General features: G+C 43.2%; 1 protein-coding gene across 1 annotated transcript in view; it reads right to left on the bottom strand.

Moving 5' to 3' along the window:
* Nucleotides 1-18,684, bottom strand: part of adam19b (ADAM metallopeptidase domain 19b) — a 155,991-nt gene that overhangs the window by 28,365 nt on the left and 108,942 nt on the right. Inside the window, exons 12-15 of the mRNA XM_055642611.1 lie at nucleotides 17,412-17,589; nucleotides 10,606-10,695; nucleotides 8,669-8,864; nucleotides 2,795-2,903 (exon numbers count right to left, since the gene is read on the bottom strand). Coding sequence (XP_055498586.1) covers nucleotides 2,795-2,903; nucleotides 8,669-8,864; nucleotides 10,606-10,695; nucleotides 17,412-17,589 — 573 coding nt within the window. The remainder of the gene's footprint in view (nucleotides 1-2,794; nucleotides 2,904-8,668; nucleotides 8,865-10,605; nucleotides 10,696-17,411; nucleotides 17,590-18,684) is intronic.

Genomic DNA, 18,684 nt, shown 5'->3' with positions numbered 1-18,684 from the left:
AATATACAGGCAGCCATGACATTACAGGGAGGGGCAACGTTGCACTGCTTAAAAATTGTCATATCCCAATGTTCAAGGCAAAGCACTGCCATCTCTGCACGATTCTAAACACACATGCGGTAAACAAAATTGTGTTGATCTTTTTACTTTTATTTCCTCATAAATTACATAAGAACAAATTTTAGTCAGTATGTCAAGTTTTGGGATGAAGATTTGTAAATTTTGCAAAAATTAGGATTCATAACCCTAATGGCTGTTGCGAGGAGGTCACCTGCACTAATATGGTCTGGTGTCGGTGTAATTTATTACTAACTCGCATATTTAAGTCAGAAGGTCATGAGATGGTCTTCTCCCAAGATATAATTAAAAGATTATCAGCTATCAGTCCCACCTAGCAACAAGAAAGTGCTATGTTGTCCAAGTACTATCATGCAAATTGCAACGTTAAACCATAGCCGTATCTGCCAGCTCACGTAGATAATCAAGACCTGTAGCATTGCTCTTCTTAGCACCTAATTAATATTTCTCCTTCAGCCATCACTGAACAGAGTACCGATAATCTGATCAATGCCAGCCCTGGTGGCTTGCTGTGTATGCCACATTTACTTAATAGAAATGGTGACTATCAAACTTTATTGGCTGCTGAATCTTTTGGTATACGTTAAGGTTGTGGAAGTATGTAAATAAAGATTGTTTCTTCCACTTTTGCAAATGATACAAAAGGGTGCAGTTAATCAAGCAGATAACAAGCAAATCTGTTTTGTGCATCTCTGGTTTTTCTTTGAAGTCCAAGGTTGAAAATATTGTGGTTAGTCTATTTGTCACTGATTGGCAATTTCACAACCACCGCCCACCACACCCACTTCTGTGCTCCTCACCCCTCACCCCCACCCTCTTTTCCGTTCAACCCCCAGCCTTTGTCGTCCCCTTCATCAGCTGAATCAAATAGAGATGTTTGGTTTACACAAAATGCCAAAATATTAACTTCTCTAACTTCAAATAGCCCTTGCTTTCTCTCTCCATCCCCTCCCCATTCCCAGTTCTCCCACTAGTCTTACTGTGTCCAACTACATTCTATCTTTGTCCCGCCCCCTCCCCGACAACAGTCTGAAGAAGGGTCTCGACCTGAAACGTCGCCCATTTCTTCTCATTTCCCCCTCCACTCCATCCAAGGACCCAAACAGTCTTTCCAGGTGAGGCAGAGGTTCAGTTGCACCTCCTCCAACCTCATCGACTACATCCGCTGTTCCAGGTGTCAACTTCTCTACATCGGCGAGACCAAGTGCATCGTTTTGCTGAACACCACCATTCAGTCTGTCTTAACCTACCTGATCTCCTGGTGGCTCAGCATTACATCTCCCCCTCCCATTCCCAATCTGACCTTTCTGTCCTGGGCCTCCTCCATTGTCAAAGTGAGGCCCAGCGCAAATTGGAGGAACAGCACCTCAAATTTTGCTTGGGTAGTTAACAGCCCAGCGGTGTGAACATTGACTTCTCTAACTTCAGATAGCCCTTGCTTTCTCTCTCCATCCCCTCCCCTTTCCCAGTTCTCCGACTACATTCTATCTTTGTCCCGTCCCCTCCCCTGACATCAGTCTGAAGAAGGGTCTCGACCCGAAACGTCACCCATTCCTTCTCTCCAGAGATGCTGCTTGAACCACTCCAGCATTTTGTGTAAATCAGCAACAACATCTGTATTTGATTCAACTGATGAAGGGGAGGATAAAGGTTGAACGGAAAAGAGGGTGGGGGGTGAGGGGTGAGGAGCACGGAAATGGGTGTGGTGGGCGTTGGTTGTGAAATTGCTAATCAGTGACAAATAGACTAACCACAATATTTTCAACCTTGGACTTCAAAGAAAAAACACAGATGTACAAAACATTTGCTTATTTCCACTTGTTATCTGCCTTCACCCTTTTGTATCATTTGCAAAAGTGGAAGAAACAATCTTTATTTACATACTTCCACAATCTTAACATATCCCAAAAGATTCACAGCCAATAAAGTTTGATAGTCACCATTTTCATCAAGTAAATGTGGTGCACACAGCATGCCACCAACCAGGTGCTGGCATTGATGTATACTAGCATCTGCAGTTCTTTCCTGCACTTGTTAACTAAACCAGCACCAACATCTCTATTTGACCAAAATACAACATGGAAACAGGCCCTTCGGCCCACCGACTCCGCACCTACCAGCGATCCCCGCACATTAACACTATCCTACACACACTAGTGATAATTTACCAAGCCCATTAACCTACAAGCCTGAAGGTCTTTGGAGTGTGGGAGGAAACCAGAGCACCTGGAGAAAACCCACGTGGTCAAGGGTAGAAGGTACAAACTCCGTACAGACAGCACCCTTAGTCAGGATCGAATCTGGGTCTCTGGCGCTGCAAGCACTGTAATGGGCCTGTCCCACACACAACTTTTTCCGCGACTGCCGACATCCATGCAGGTCGCCGAAAATGTTCAACACATTGAAAATTCAGCGGCGACCAGAAAGACGCAACGACTCTTTGGGTGACGAAGGAGACTATTCACGACCATACAGGCGACACTCTGGCAATATGTCCCTGGGTGAAGCCTGTATGTAGTAGTTGCCCAAAGAGTCGTATCTTGTTCCGGTTGGCGCTGGATTTTCAACATGTTGAACATTTTAAGCGACCTGCTGCGACTATGACGGGTGCCACCAAATCTCCAAAATAAATCGCGTAAGAGGGACAGGCCCATTAGGCGGCAACTCTACCGCTGCGCCACCGTGCCGCCCCAGAGATGGCAGCTGGCCTTTGTACCTGGCTTCACACTTGCGGTAACTTCCCCGTCGATCTTTGCCACAGTTGCCATATGTGTCGCCGGCATCATTCACCTTCTCGAAGCATTGTGCTGGAGCAACTCGAGCCCCTGAAACAGCAGAGAATAGGTCAGAGGTACACTGTCAATCTACAAACACGAACCTGCCTCACAAGTAGAAACACTAAACATTGGGAAACTCTCAATGAGCAGCCTTGCCATCCGGAGCACGAGGCAGTAACTTGAATCTAACTTGCAACAGTCGACAATTTTCTTGAACTAATAAAATCCACCAAAATATTGAAGCAAAACCAATAAATGTCAGAATGGTATCTCCACAAGAACCATTGATGCTGGAATCATTTGCAGCCTGGGAAATGCTCACCACAAACTTACTGCTTGTTGGCTTGGGCAGCTTCACTACACAGGAGGTGCAAGATACAACAGATGCTGGGATCTGGAGCAGAGAACAAAGTGCTCAGCAGGTCAGGCAGCATCTATGGAGGTAAATTCCCAATGCAGGGTATTGACTCGAAACGTCGACCATTCCTTCATCTCCATAGATGCTGCCTGACCCACTGAGTTCCTCAAGCAACTTTTCTCCATTCTCCGAGGAGTTGCAACTGGAAATGAACACTGTGCAGCCATCAGTAAATATTCACAATTCTGGCCTTATGACGGAAGGAAGTTTACTGAAGTAGCTTTTAAAGATGATTGGGACTGAGAAATTGCCCTTAGAAACTCCTGTAGGGCAAGAATAGCTAGCTTCTGACAGCCACAACCATCTACCTTTCTGTAAGGTAGTACTAGAAACCACTGGAGTGTTTGCCTTTGGTTCCCATTGACCTCAGTTTTACTTGGGTGTCCTGATCCTACACATGTTGTCTTAGAATCAAGGCCAGTCACTCTCATCTCATTTCTCGGATTCAAATCTTTGGTCCATATTCAGACCAAGGTTGTGGTGAGGTTTGGAGCTGCACAGTCCAGGCAATACCCAAACTCCACCAGGAATGTGTAGATAATCGGTAAGTCTTGCGTGATAGTACTGTCAACAGCAACTTCTGTAAATAAGCTCTTCTCAAGCTTACCCCCAGTCTAGTTCAGTCAAAAAGCACGGAGTCAAGCACGGGACAACTAATCTTTATTTTTGGATAGCACAACAAATTCCCCTGTACGATACTTAAACCACCGTGGGTTTGATCCTTGTATCTGCCTGGCCAAGCCCTTCAGCCTCGTGCAAGCAGAAACACTCCAAAAATTCATGCAGTCCCAAGCACTCTTCCAGAAGATCAACAAAGGACCTCGTCGGGCCGGCTTTTATAGGTCCCTGAACCTTGAGGGGCCGAACTACATAGGGGTGGTCTCTTTACAATCCAATAAAACCCATTAATTAGCAACAGTACATTCTTGACAGTTCCCCAACAAAATAACAGAATCTCCCATACATTGTTGCAGGAGAAGCTTCTAGAGGAAGCTAACTTAACTTGAATAATGCAACATTTACCCTGGAATTCAAACAAACCTGCCAGGGCTCAACACTTTGGCCAATCAACAAACAGCAAGGTAACTGTCTAGCAACATTATTTACAATATTTAATGCTTTTGCAGTAATCCAATCTTATCAAAGCATTTTACACTTCCTTGGAGGTCCTCTGCAGAAATCTCATTCATTCTGTCAGTTGAAGCTGAAACACTGATTTGGACCCTAGACTTACTGGCACCATTCTGCAGCTTGTCTTATTTCTGCAGAGTACATCACTTGACCTAATGGCCTAACAATACATGAGTCCTTTACTAATTTTTGGTGCTATTACTGCTCTGTTTTAACCAGGATTTACACTTCCATCGCTTGCTGATGAGTAAGGGTTGACTAATTGAGCATAGTTGCTACAAGAGATTATTCGTGATTAATGGAATTATGTGAAAAGCTGGTTATTTCAAACCAGTTTTTAACAATAAAAAACAATTTTAAATCTGATATTTTAAGGCCGATGAAACTAATAATTGGATGTGGGACATTCTGATACAGTACCATTGAGAACAACAGGTTCTTGAGAACATGAATTGAGAACATGAATGTCCATGGTAATCATCTCTCATTGAAACCCTCAGGGATAGCATTAAGTTGTCATCTCCTCTATCAACACATCATTGCAGGTACCTTCGTGTCTCTTAATACACAGTTCTGGAAGCCAGTTTTGTCACTTAATATTCTGGCTGTTTGTATATTTAGGGAAACTTCCCTCAACACTGTAACTAAAGCAGTATATGTTGGGTGTATATTGCCTTGTGGTCAGAACTGCTCAGACCAGCCACTGACAATTGAATATTCAAAAGGGTTTCTGCCAGACCGGCTGTGCTCCTATTATAAATATATAATTCTGCAGGGTTACCTGTCTATATTCCAAATGTTAAACTTTATTTGAGTTGGAGAGATACGTTATGGAAACAGGCCCTTGACCCACCAAGTCCACACTGACCATCAACCACCCATTTAACTAATCCTACACTAATCTAATCCCATTTTTGATTCTCTACATATTGACATGAATTCCCCCCAGATTCTAATGCTCAACTACAAACATGGCCATTACTATGGCCAATTAGCATACCTATTCCCACGTCTTTAGGATGCAGGGGGAAACCAGAATACCTGGAGAAAACCAACATGATGACAGGGAGAACTGACAAACTCCACATAGACACCATCTGAGGTCAGCATTGAATCCAGGTCTCTGGCACAGCGGCAGCAGCTCTACAAGCCACCATTTGAAACTGTAGTTAATCATTTTATGAAGTTTATGACAATTATGAATAAGTTTATTGGCTAAGTATGTACACATACAAGGAATTTGCCTTGGTGCTCCACTCGCACGACATGCAATAAACCATTAAGAATGAAACATAAAACATTAAAACATTAAGAATAAAACGTTATCGTTTAAACATGTGATATTGTTGTGTCTCTGTATTTAAATAGTATAAACATCATTGTACTGTTTCGTGTCAGGACAGGAAAAATAGATTCTCCGGTAGACCTGATTTTGTTGAATCGAGCTTCAGTCCCCAATGCCCCAGTCACAGTCACAACAGCTAGCCGCATTATATGTGGATTGATTTTTTCTGCACTGACAGAACTGAGCTATGTCCTATATTATTGGGTAATTGCTAGTTTTGTAACTGTACTGGAACAGCTTGGCCTCGTGCGATGGTTCTGTAATGCAGGTCTTCGGACCTCCAGCTGGGATGTTGTCCTGGACCATAATTAGGCCATTTGGCCCATCGGCTATGTCCCGCCATTTGATCATCGCTGACCTAGTTTTCCCTCTCAACCCCATTCCCCAGCCTTTTCAGCATAACCTTGATGTATCCAAGACGGAGTTCAATTTAGCTCTTAGGGAATAACGGAATCAAGGGATATGGGGAGAAAGCAGGAATGGGGTACTGATTTTGGATGATCAGCCATGATAATATTGAATGGCGGCGCTGACTCGAACGGCCAAATGGCTTACACCCGCACCTATTTTCTATGCTTCTAATTTTAACCTTTGACGCCTTTACCAATCAAGAGTTCCTGCAGCCCATGTTGTGTCTATCGCTCTTCGCCATTTCTTGATATCACATGTTGTGAATCAAATTGGCTGGAGTCCGCCTTCTGTGGGGGTGAGGATGTCAGAACAACGCTCAGATGCCTCCCTATTCACCCTGACTGAACATGGTTCAGCTTTCTCTCTGGCACTCATATGCTGGGCTTGCCATCATTGAGGACGGGGCTGTTCTAGGAGACTCCTCCTTGTATACTGGGCTCTACCATCATTGTGGGGGAAGTTGTTCTAGGAGGCCTATCCTCACATATACGGTTTAATATTTCACCAACATTCATGACTAGGCATAGTAGAACTGGGGAGCTTCTTTTTTGATCCAATGTTTGCCCTGGACAATGTTAGTCTTCAAGTCAATATCTCCCGCAAATGAAGTGGTAATGAGCAAAAAACAAAGTGCTGGAAGAACTCAGCAGATCGAGGCAGTAATGTTGCCTGTGTTTCAGCAACTAAGGTTGCTGAAACCCAGAGAAAGGTTGAACAAGTTAGGGCTTTATTCTTTGGAGCGCAGAAGGTTAAGGGGGGACTTGATAGAGGTTTTTAAAATGATGAGAGGGATAGACAGAGTTGACGTGGAAAAGCTTTTCCCACTGAGAGTAGGGAAGATTCAAACAAGGGGACATGACTTGAGAATGAAGGGACTGAAGTTTAGGGGTAACATGAGGGGGAACTTCTTTACTCAGAGAGTGGTAGCTGTGTGGAATGAGCTTCCAGTGAAGGTGGTGGAGGCAGGTTCGTTTTTATCATTTAAAAATAAATTGGATAGTTATATGGATGGGAAGGGAATGGAGGGTTATGGTCTGAGCGCAGGTATATGGGACTAGGGGAGATTATGTGTTCGGCACGGACTAGAAGGGTCGAGATGGCCTGTTTCCGTGCTGTAATTGTTATATGGTTATATGGTTATATTATATGGTTATCTATGGGGGGGAATTGGATACACGGCGTTTCATGTAAGGACCTTTCTTCAGACTCCAAAGAAGCGTCCTTACCCAAAACGTCAATTCCCTCACAGACGCTGCCTGACACACTGAGTTCCTTCAGCACTTTGTTTGTTGCTGAGGATTCCAGCATCTGCAGTCACTTGTGTCTCCAACAAAGTGGTCATCTGTTCTTTGTAGAAGATAATGTGCACAGCAAACTGTCAGCAATAGTTACTACTGGAAGCTTGCTGTGTACAAAGTAAGCATCATAGTTGCCCAGTTTATAACAAATGCCCCTCTTTTGGCTGTAGAGCCCTTCAGGAAATCCTTTGGCTATGAATGTGGCTTCACAAATTTAAGTCCTTTCATTGAAGATAGACACAAAATGCTGGAGTAACTCAGCAGGACAGGAAGCATCTCTGGATAGAAGGAATGTGTGACGTTTCTGGTCGAGTCCCTTCCTCAGACTGAGTGTCATGGGAGGGGGGGGAGACAGAGATATGGAAGGGTATGGTGTGAAAACGAGAGATCAAAGGGGATGAAGCTCAAGGTAAATGTAGAATAGATCATTGTTAGTGGAGGGGAATGTGACAATCAGTAAAATGTAATCAGGTGAACAGAAAGATGAAGAACTAGGATGGGGAGGGATGGAGAGAGAGACGGAGAGTAAGGGTTTCTTGTTTAGAGAAGCCTCTGTAAGTCCTTTCATTGTTACGTTAGGCATTCACTACACATCCCTTCCAACGGGGACTATAGGTCTACTACAGCCAATTATGGGAGCATGGCTCATTGTTCAACCAACTCCAATCTAACACCACCACCTCCCGCTATCCCAAAACATGCTTACATCGTCCGATCAGCAGAGAAGATTATTGGCTGCAACCTTCCCTCCATTGATGAACTGTACACTGCAAGGGCCAGGAAGCGAGCGGGCAAGATCATCTCTGACTCCTCTCACCCTGGCCACAAACTCTTTGAATCACTTCCCTCTGGAAGGCGACTCCGGATTGTCAAAGCTGCCGCAGCCAGACATAAAAACAGTTTTTATCCACGAGTAGTTGCTCTGCTCAACAGCCAAAAATCTGTAGCCTCCCTTTGATCTGGTATTTTGTTGGTTCACATGCTTGATCAATGGTGTTTTATCATTAATGTCTTATTATTATTAATGTTTAGTGTTTTCTGAGTGTTTCGTAACTGTCACTGTATGTCATGTTGTTACTTGTGGGCGGAGCACCAAGGCAAATTCCTTGTATGTGAATACTTGGCCAATAAACTTACTTACTTACTTATTGTAAAAATCAAACAGTCTGGCAAAACAGATTCCAGGGTCACCGGAACTTTTAGATCTTACCAGGTCCCCAGAGCAGCACACACTGGCTTTCATAAGTCAAGCACATCCCATTGTAGCAATAGGCCTGGCCTCCATCGCAGCTGACCCCATCCATCTGGTAAAAGTTGGCTGGACAAAACTCAGAGTTGCCGGAGCAGTGCTCGGGTAAGTCACAGGCTCCAGATGACTTCCTGCAGACCGTGCCAGGGCTCTTCAACTGGAGGAAGGGAAAATTCACCAGAACATAAGTATCAGCTATCTTGTTTCACTAATAGAAGTCAGTGATCGATTTCAACAGAAGGTACATAAAACATAGAATTTTTCACGAACAGGAAACTAATTTTTCAGGAACTATTGTTCACAATGTCTGTGCCAAACATGGTGCCGATAAACTGATCTCCCCAGTCTGAAGAAGAGTCTTGACCCAAAACGTCACCCATTCCTTCGCTCCATAGATGCTGCCTCACCTACTGAGTTTCTCCAGCATTTTTGTCTACCTTCCTCTGCCTGCACATAATCTATCTCCCTTCATGCCCTCTATATCCAGGTGTCTATCTAAAAATCTATCTAAAAACCTCTTCAATATCGCTCTTGTCTATGTTTACACCACTTCAACTGGCAATACATTACAGGCACCCACCACACTCTGTATAAAAACCTTTCCGCACAACCTCTTTAAATTTTCTTCTCAAATTTAAAGCAATGCCCTGAAGTCTTTGAATATCCACTCTTGGGACAAGTTCTAATTGTCTACAATAACTATGCCTCTAATAATTTGACATACTTCTATCAGGTCTTTCCCCAGCCTCAAACACACCAGAGAAAATTATTCATAGAAACATAGAAAATAGGTGCAGGAGTAGGCCATTCGGCCTTTCGAGCCTGCACCGCCATTCAATATGATCATGGCTGATCATCCAACTCAGTATCCCGTGCCTGCCTTCTCTCCATACCCCTGATCCCTTTAGCCACAAGGGCCACATCTAACTCCCTCTTAAATATAGCCAATGAACTGGCCTCAACTACCTTCTGTGGCAGAGAATTCCACAGATTCACCACTCTCTGTGTGAAAAATGTTTTGCTCATCTCGGTCCTAAAAGACTTCCCCCTTATCCTTAAACTGTGACCCCCTTGTTCTGGACTTCCCCAACATCGGGAATAATCTTCCTGCATCTAGCCTGTCCAACCCCTTAAGAAATTTGTAAGTTTCTAAAAGATCCCCCCCTCAATCTTCTAAATTCTAGCGAGTACAAGCCGAGTCTATCCAGTCTTTCTTCATATGAAAGTCCTACTGAAATTCAACTTCTTCTTATGGCTAATGGCCTCTAAACCAGGCAGCATTTTGGTAAACCTCTTCTGCACCCTCTCCAAAGCCTCCACAACCTTCCTGTAATGGGACGGGCAAAACTGCACACAATATTCCAAATGCGGCCTAACCAAATTTTATAAAGCTGCAACATGACTTCCTCACTCTTAGACTCAATGCCCTGGCTAATGAAGGCACCTACAGTAGATTCATCTACATGCCTCTGCACGCTCTATTTTATGAGGTCCTTATTGAACAGTAGTGACGAACCTGGAGAAACATTACTTTCCAGGTCCCATTAGCGTATGGAAACCATCAGTAAGCTTTGGAAACTGTAGTTCAGTATTCAACCTGCCTATGTCAAAAAGGTTAAAATGTGAGGAAAATAACAGTTTTTTCTGCTCTTTGCATTACTTTAACATGTTAGAGACTGCTCACCTTTGTAACCATGCTAAATTATTGCATCCAGGAGTTTCCACTGACACAAGGAGCTACACTGACTCTCAGTCCCTCAATACCAGCACTGCAGATTCCTCTCCTCATCAAAATACTGTTCCGTTTTTATAGCAACCTTGCAAATGTCCGTCTAAAGGGAGTTGTTGGCTATTTGAACATATTAGAAGCAATTGAATTGACGAAAATGGTATCTAACCTTGCAGTTATGACAGCAGACCCCATGAGCACATTCTGCATGAATCTTCAGAGTGCAGTTATTGGCATTACAACAAATGTTTGTGCATTCCTGAAAAATAAAAACAGGTCAAGGTAGGAAGAAAATCAGTAATAGTGCACACTTTGAACATATATTGCATACAAAAACCACAAAGATTAGAGAGGTTTGTCATCATTCATGAAATAATGACATGAAATTAACATTAAAAACATCTCCATATTCTCACCCTAAATCAATGTCTACACTCCCCCAGTCGGGTCTCCATCTGCACCTCTGCAATTGTTCTCATTCACTCTCATTTTTCCAAGATTTTTTTTAAATGTTATTTTCATGAAATGTTTCATTTTATAAAGGTTAAATAATTGTTCTGCTTGATTTTATGGTGAAGGGGCTTTGTTGGAATGTGAACTTTTGTTTCACAGAGTTTGGGGTTTGATTATATTTTTTGATGAATTATGATTGAAGAGATGTGATTGATGAACAAGTTTAGAGAAATATAAGATGATGTCAATGGCACAGAACCTCAAAGGCTGAATTCAGCTCCTTGTTACTGCTAAACACCACATTTAGTGTTTTTAACCAGTAATTATTTTTTTACCATGATAACAACGAAGATTCTAAAAGGATTTACAGGATGAATGCTGAAAGACAGGAGACTGCAGATGCTGGAGTCTTGAGTAAAAAAAAAGACGCTGGAGGAACTCAGCAGGTCCATTCAGGTTGGGAAGAGTCCAACAAGAAATGCCACCCATCCATTTCCCTGCACAGTTGCTGAATGCCAAGATGATGTTTCCCCTATTGCTGTACCTAGAGCTGTTTCACAAAAAGAGGTAATTGATTTGAGACAGTAATGAGGAAGAATTTCTTCTCTTAAAAGGTTCAAAGGTCAGTTTATTGTCACATGTACCAATTAAGGTTCAGTGAAATTCAATTGCAAAGGTTATGACTCTGGGATTTTCTACCCCAGACAGGTGTGGATGTAAAGTCTTCGATATATTCAAGTCAAAACATGACAGATTGTTGAACTAAAATGCATAAGAACTGAACAGGATTCAGGGCAATATTGGATCAGCCACAATCTCACTGAATGGCACAGCAGACTGAAGGAGATAATCGGCTTATTCCTGCTCTGCTTTCTCCTGTTCTAATGCTCTATCAGCCATGGAGCCAACATCGTGGAGCTCTGGTGCGGAGAGCTTCCAACGCGGGCGGCGCTGAACAGCATCGTGGAGTCCCGGGGCGCCTTGCAGAGGGTCTGCAGTGGCGGTCTCCACCCGGCGCGGCCTACGGACTTTGGAAGCTGCCGACTCAGGTAGGAGGGGGCCGACTCTGGTGTCCACGCCGCTGAGGACGTCCCGCAGCCCCGACGTCGGACTTGTATCACCTCGGCGAGCGGTCCTGGACATCGGGCCGCCCGTAGCTGCAACTGCGGAGGGCTTAGGGAGGCCCTGACCACGAGGAACAGTGGGGGAACTTTGGTGCCTTCCCACACAGTGGGAAACTTTGATTCTGCTGTGTGGGGATGTTTTATGTTAAATTCTATAGTGTGTGTTCTTTATACCCTTTCTGGCTTAATCCCTCCCTTCACCACCTCCAGTTTAAATTCCAGTTGGAATATTTTGGAGGAACCAAGAACCAAGAACCAAGAGCAAGGAGGCAAAAACTCCCCCCTATTTCCAACAAGTGAAAGAGAGCCAGCAATCACGGTCACCAGCATTGATTTGTAAAATTTGAAGAAATATTGATGAAACCAACGTATCACTAAGAGGCACACATTTCTCAGAAAATAAAACTGTATTTAAATTGCATGAAAAAAAAGGAAAATAACTTCCTTTTGCAGTGCTTCATCTGTGTAATGAGCCATCATCAATTAAGTGTGGCCACTATTGCCACACAAATACACCATTTAATCTGTGCGCAGGAAAGTCACAGAAAGAGGTATTACTGGATAGTTCTCTTTTATTGACATTGGTGAAGAATAAACATTGATCAACAAACCAGAGAGAAGACCTTGCTCTATTCTCAGTAGTGCCATGGAGTCATTATTATTGCACTTAGTTGAACATTGATTTCTAAGGCTGCATCTTTACAGTATTCCCTTGGTAGTGCATTTGCTTGGCAGCCTAGATTTTGTGTTCAAGTCTCTGCAATGGGACTTGAAAGCACAGTTTACTGGTTCGGCAGCACCTGAACATGTCAACAGAGAGTGGCAGGAAAGGTCGTAACCAGTTGCTCCTAACCCTTCAATGGTAATTATCCTTAGATTGTTTCCAATTTCAGATACGGTACCTGAATGGCTTCCTCATATTCACATGTGCATCATGCCAAACTAACGGAGGTGAACTATTGACTGGAATTCCTCTGCTCTCCTGTTGCAAGTCTGGAAGAAATCCCACACATTCCTTGGAGGAGCCATTTCCCTGAGCTCTCAGTTCTTCCCCTACCAAAGCTACGGCAAGTTAAAAAGCCTTGCTGAATGCACACCCACCTTAAGGGTGTCAGTTAACGTGTTGGCTCTCAGTAAACCCAGAATTGTTTCAAGAAGGAATTGAGAGAAAATTTGGTTATATAAATTTCAACCCCAAATAATTTAGCTCATTAAACAGAGGGCCGCCACTTGTCTACCACTCTCCTCTCCAGAAGAGGACAGACAACATAACACAACCAAGTTCAATCAACACAGAAGGTGCATAATCCTCGTGCAAATTGCCCCCAGGATTCTGAATCAAAAACATGAATAGATTTTAGAAAGGAAGTCAAAGGATATTCGTCTGAAATATGATGCTGCCTATTGTTATTACCATTTGCTTCCTGCTACAAATGATGTGGCCAGCACTTCACAGCTGTACCTGGAAACCTAACCGCCTGCAAATGGGCATTTCTTACAATGCAGAATATTGTAGAGAAATGCGGATGTAGTTCAGCCAAATCACATAGCGCCTTCCCCCACTCATTAACTCTATCTCAACATTATGCTGTCTTGGGAAAGCAGCCAACTTAATCAAAGATCAATTGCACCCAGGGGTCATTACCTGTTCTCCCTTCTCCCAATTGGGCAGAAGATACAAAAGCTTAAAAGTACGTGGTCCTCGCATAAATTAAGGGTGAAGTCCCAATCTACCAACCTATCTCATTGCACCTTTGCACTTTTCTTTAATCTGCACTTTCTCTGTAGCTGTAACACTATACTACATTTTGCACTCTGCTATTTTTCTCTTTGCACCTCTCAATGGATGGTTTGACTGTGCTCACGTATAGTATGATTTGCCTTCATAGCATGCAAGCTCTATCTCGATACACATGACATTAATAAACTAATCCCAATGCACTGTTCAATATTTCACACTGGCTGAAGTATCATCAGCCAAGTTCAGATAAATCAAGTGACATTCTTGGAGACACAAGAGACTGAAGTGGTGTTCTTTATTTGAATAAAAAGAAAACAGCTATGAAACATGGAAACATAGAAAATAGGTGCAGGAGAAGGCCATTCGGCCCTTCGAGCCATCACCACCATTCATTGTGATCAAGGCTGATTGTTCCCAATCAATAACCCATGCCTGCCTTCTCCCCATATCCCTTGATTCCACTAGCCCCTAGAGCTCTATCTAACTCTATGAGAGTCTGTCTGTGTGTGTCTTCAGATTCGTGAAAATTCAGATAAATTAATCAGTTTATAATGGCTGTCGAACTAGAAACTGAGAAGCAAAATAGATTAGAGATTAATTCTTTATAATTCATTCCAGTGCATTAATGACTTCAGTATGCTATTGGATTGGAAACATCACCAATTTGACAATAATAATCCACAAATATAAATGAACACTACCCAAAATACAGAGGTCTGGATTTTGTAGGATGATAACAGGAAAACACAATATTATTATCCCAACAACTGGCAGCAATGTTGAGATATGCAAGTTAGGTGTGCTGACAACAATTCGCCACTAGGCAGCAGGATGTTTCCAAATGTTGGATTCTGCACAGAGCTCAACATGACAGAAGGATATGGAACACAATCCTTTGAATGTTTCTCAGATTTTCTTTAGACAAAGAAGGAGGCTATTCAGTCAATCAAATGTGTGCCAGGCCCTCATGCAATTTCCACAATGCCATTTCCACTCCATTCCTGGTAACATCTCTAATGCTCGCATCAACTCCACCACAATAGACACAAAATGCTGGAGTACCTCAGCAGGACAGGCAGCATCTGTGGATAGATGGAATGAGTGACGTTTCGAGTCGAGGTGCTTCGACACGATAAGTCACCCATTCCTTCTATCCAGAGATGCTGCCTGTCCCGCTGAGTTACTCCAGCATCCTGTGTCTTTCTTGGGTGTAAACCAGCATCTGCAGTTCATTCCGACACAACTCTACCACAATTCTCCTAACACCCGACACCGCAGTTGCCCAGCACTTCAACTCCCCCTCCCATTTGAATCTGACCTTTCTGTCCTGGGCCTCCTCCATTGCTGGAGTGAGGCCCAGTGTTAATTGGAGGAACAACACCTCATATTTCGCTTGGGTAGTTTATACCCCAGCGGTATGAACATCGACTTCTCTAATTTCAGGCTGTCCTTGCTTTCTCTCTCCTTCCCCTCCCCTTCCCAGCTCTCCCAGTAACCTACAGTCTACGGCTCTACTTTTCTTTTTCCCGCCCTCCCCCTCGGCTGAAGAAGGGTTTTGACCCAAAACGTCGCCTACTCTTTTCCTCCATAGATGCTGCCTCACCCGCTGAGTTTCTCCAGCATTTTTTTTTTACCCACAATAAAGATCATTTGTTGCACCAATTTACATGAATTTGGAGTGTGGAAGAAAACTGGATCACCCAGGGGAAATCCCAGGCAGTCACAGGGAGAACATGAAAACTCCACACAGAGAGCACCAAATGTCGGGATTGAAATTTAATTACCGAGGCTGTTAGGCACTATCACTGCAACACTCATTTGGACTGAAATATCCTGTGCCGTTAACATAAATCAAGTGGCATTCTTGATTTGAACAAAAGAAAGCAGCTGTGAAAACCTTCCAACAGGTCTAATAATTTGGAAAAAGTTTCCGATAAATTTAATAGTTTAAAAATTCTATCTAAAATCTTTCCAATAATTGTTCCTTTATTAATTGTCTAAGTGATTAAAAGTCTTGAAAGTATTTAATGGTCATAGTCATACAGCGTGGAAACTGGCCCAACTTGCCCATTCCGGCCAACATGTCCCGTCTACTCTAGTCCCACATGCCTGTATTTGCCCATATCCTTTTAAACTTGTCCTATCCATGTACCTGTATATATGTTTCTTAAGCATAAGAACAGTACCTGCCTCAACTACCTCTTCCGGAAGCTCGTTCCATACACCTGCCACCCTATGTGTGAAAAAGTTACCCCTCAGGTTCCCAATAAATATTTGCTCCCCTCACCTTATTCCTATGTGCAGTGGTTCCCGATTCTCCTACTCTGGGCAAGAGACTGCTTCTACTCTATCTATTCCTCTCATGATTTTGTACACCTCTATCAGTCACCCCTCATCTTCCTGCACTTTAAGGAATAAAGTCCTAGCCTGATCAATCTCCCTTTTAGCTCAGATCCTCAGTCTGAAGAAGGGTCTCGACCCGAAACGTCACTTATTCCTTCGCTCCATAGATGCTGCCTCACCCGCTGAGTTTCTCCAGAATTTTTGCCACAATCAATTTGCTTGAGTAATATTTCACAAGTGAAATTGAAATCATGTCCAACCTATTTTGGTAATGTTGGTTGATGACAAATATCAGACAGGGAGAATTTTCCTGCTCATTGTCAGCACATTGCTTTCACTTGTGTTTTATATCCACTAGTTTAACGCCTTATCTGGAAGGCAGTACCTCTGCAAGTGTTGCACTTTTCCAATGCTTGACCAAGTATCAGCCTATATTTCTGTGACACAGTCTCTGACTGGAAGAATTGAGGATTGACCTTCTGACAAACAGCTTGCACTGCTTGTTAACACGGGGGAGCAGCGGTAGAGTTGCTGCCTTACAGCGCCCAAGACCCAGGTTCGATCCTAATTACGGGAGCTTGTCTGTACGGAGTTTGCATGTTCGCTCCGTGACCTGCATGGGTTTTCTCTGTGATATCCAGTTTTCTCACACATTCCAAAGACATACAGGTTTGCAGGTTAATTGGGTTTCAGCAACTAAGTTACAGGGAAAGGTTGAACAAGTTAGGTCTTTATTCTTTGGAGCGCAGAAGGTTAAGGGGGGACTTGATAGAGGTCTTTAAAATGATGAGAGGGATAGACGGAGTTGATGTGGATAAGCTTTTCCCATTGAGAGTAGGGAAGATTCAAACAAGGGGACATGACTTGAGAATTAAGGGACAGAAGTTTAGGGGTAACATGAGGGGGAACTTCTTTACTCAGAGAGTGGTAGCTGTGTGGAATGAGCTTCCAGTGGAAGTGGTGGAGGCAGGTTCGATTTTATCATTTAAAAATAAATTGGATAGGTATATGGATGGGAAAGGAATGGAGTGTTATGGTCTGAGTGCAGGTAGATGGGACTAGGGGAAAATAAGTGTTCGGCACGGACTAGAAGGGCCGAGATGGCCTGTTTCCGTGCTGTAATTGTTATATGGTTATATGGTTATATGGATAAAAATTGTAAAATTGTCCCAAGTGTGTGTAAGGTTGTGTTAATATGTGCGGGGATCGCCGGTCGGTGCGGATGATTTCCTCGCTGTATCTCTAAACTAAAAAAAAGAAAGCCAAAATAACTGAGGAGGAACATAGAGGAAGTTACTGACTTGGCTGACTTACCTCTACTTCCCCACAGTCACACTGCTCGCCTTGCTCCACATAGCCATTCCCGCATCTTCGTCCTCCATACAATGTGTTTGCATCAGGCATGTTGAACAGACACATCCCTCCACCTTTGTGCAGATACTTCTGAAGCTCCTTCTCATTGCATTTGTTAAAAACTTTGGGAAATGGAGCACTAAAGAGCAAATGTTGGAAACAAACAGTCACACTTGGTTTGTGTGGCATTATTCAGAATAAAGGCAAAAACACGACACACTTGTTGAAAGCACTCCTGTGCAAGGCACAAGGAAAGATTTTGTGAATAAAATACAGTTACGCTTCCTGCAGTGATCCTTAAGGGCAATGGGTTCAATTGCTCTCTTAAGGCTCAATTGCTGCCAATTTATGATCAACAAACTATTAGTATCATTCAAAGCCCTGATCAGAATCTATGTGCATTTAAAAAATATGCTGAATGCAAGATTCCCACACTAGCCAGCACTGGTTTATCACAGCCCTCAATGACTTTTATAACATGAGAACTCCCAGGAAGGCCTGACTCAATCAATGTCGCTCCACATTACTTGCAGGAAGTGAAATCACAGACTAAACTCCAGACACAAACTTACCCTGTTAAACATGTCTCGTCTGCTTGAGAAAGCCCCTGGAGTCAACCAAAACAAAACTGGGTAAATACTGATTATGACCAAACTAGCAGCAATGAAATCTGGGAATGGTGAGGACATGGATATTCCAATATGCGTGGGATATAAATGTACAACTCTCTTGTCCTGAGTTCTTTAGAACTAACATGGTGCAAGGACAGGCGCAATGTGTAGGAACAGCACCTATATTTCACTTGGGCAGCTTACAACCCAGTGGGAGGAAATAATGATTTCTCTAACTTTGTGACCCTTGTTTCTCCTCTCTCCCTGTCCCTACCCCCACCCAAGTCTTTGTACTAGTTTAAAGTCGTCTTGTTGAGTCTCATTGTCTGTAACTCATTTTCACCTAGCCCACAGCTAACAATAACCTGTTTCCTTTATCATCGTTACTTCTTTGCATATCTTTCATTCATTTGTTCTATATCTCTCTACTTCACTGCCTATATCTCTCGTTCCCTTTCCCCTGAATCTCAGTCTGAAGAAGGGTCTCAATCCAAAACGTTACCTATTCTTCTTTCGCCAGAGATGCTGTCTGGCCCGCTGAGTTACTCCAGCTTTTTGTGTCTATCTTCGGTGCAATGACAGTGCAGGCCATCCATGCAGAAACCCACCTCTCTTGATGTGCG

The sequence above is a fragment of the Leucoraja erinacea genome, chromosome 11 (genome assembly GCF_028641065.1).
Source record: "Leucoraja erinacea ecotype New England chromosome 11, Leri_hhj_1, whole genome shotgun sequence".
Lineage (NCBI taxonomy): Eukaryota > Metazoa > Chordata > Chondrichthyes > Rajiformes > Rajidae > Leucoraja > Leucoraja erinaceus.
Note: the sequence above shows the minus strand (reverse complement) of the source record. Positions and strands in the feature narration are given on the sequence as shown.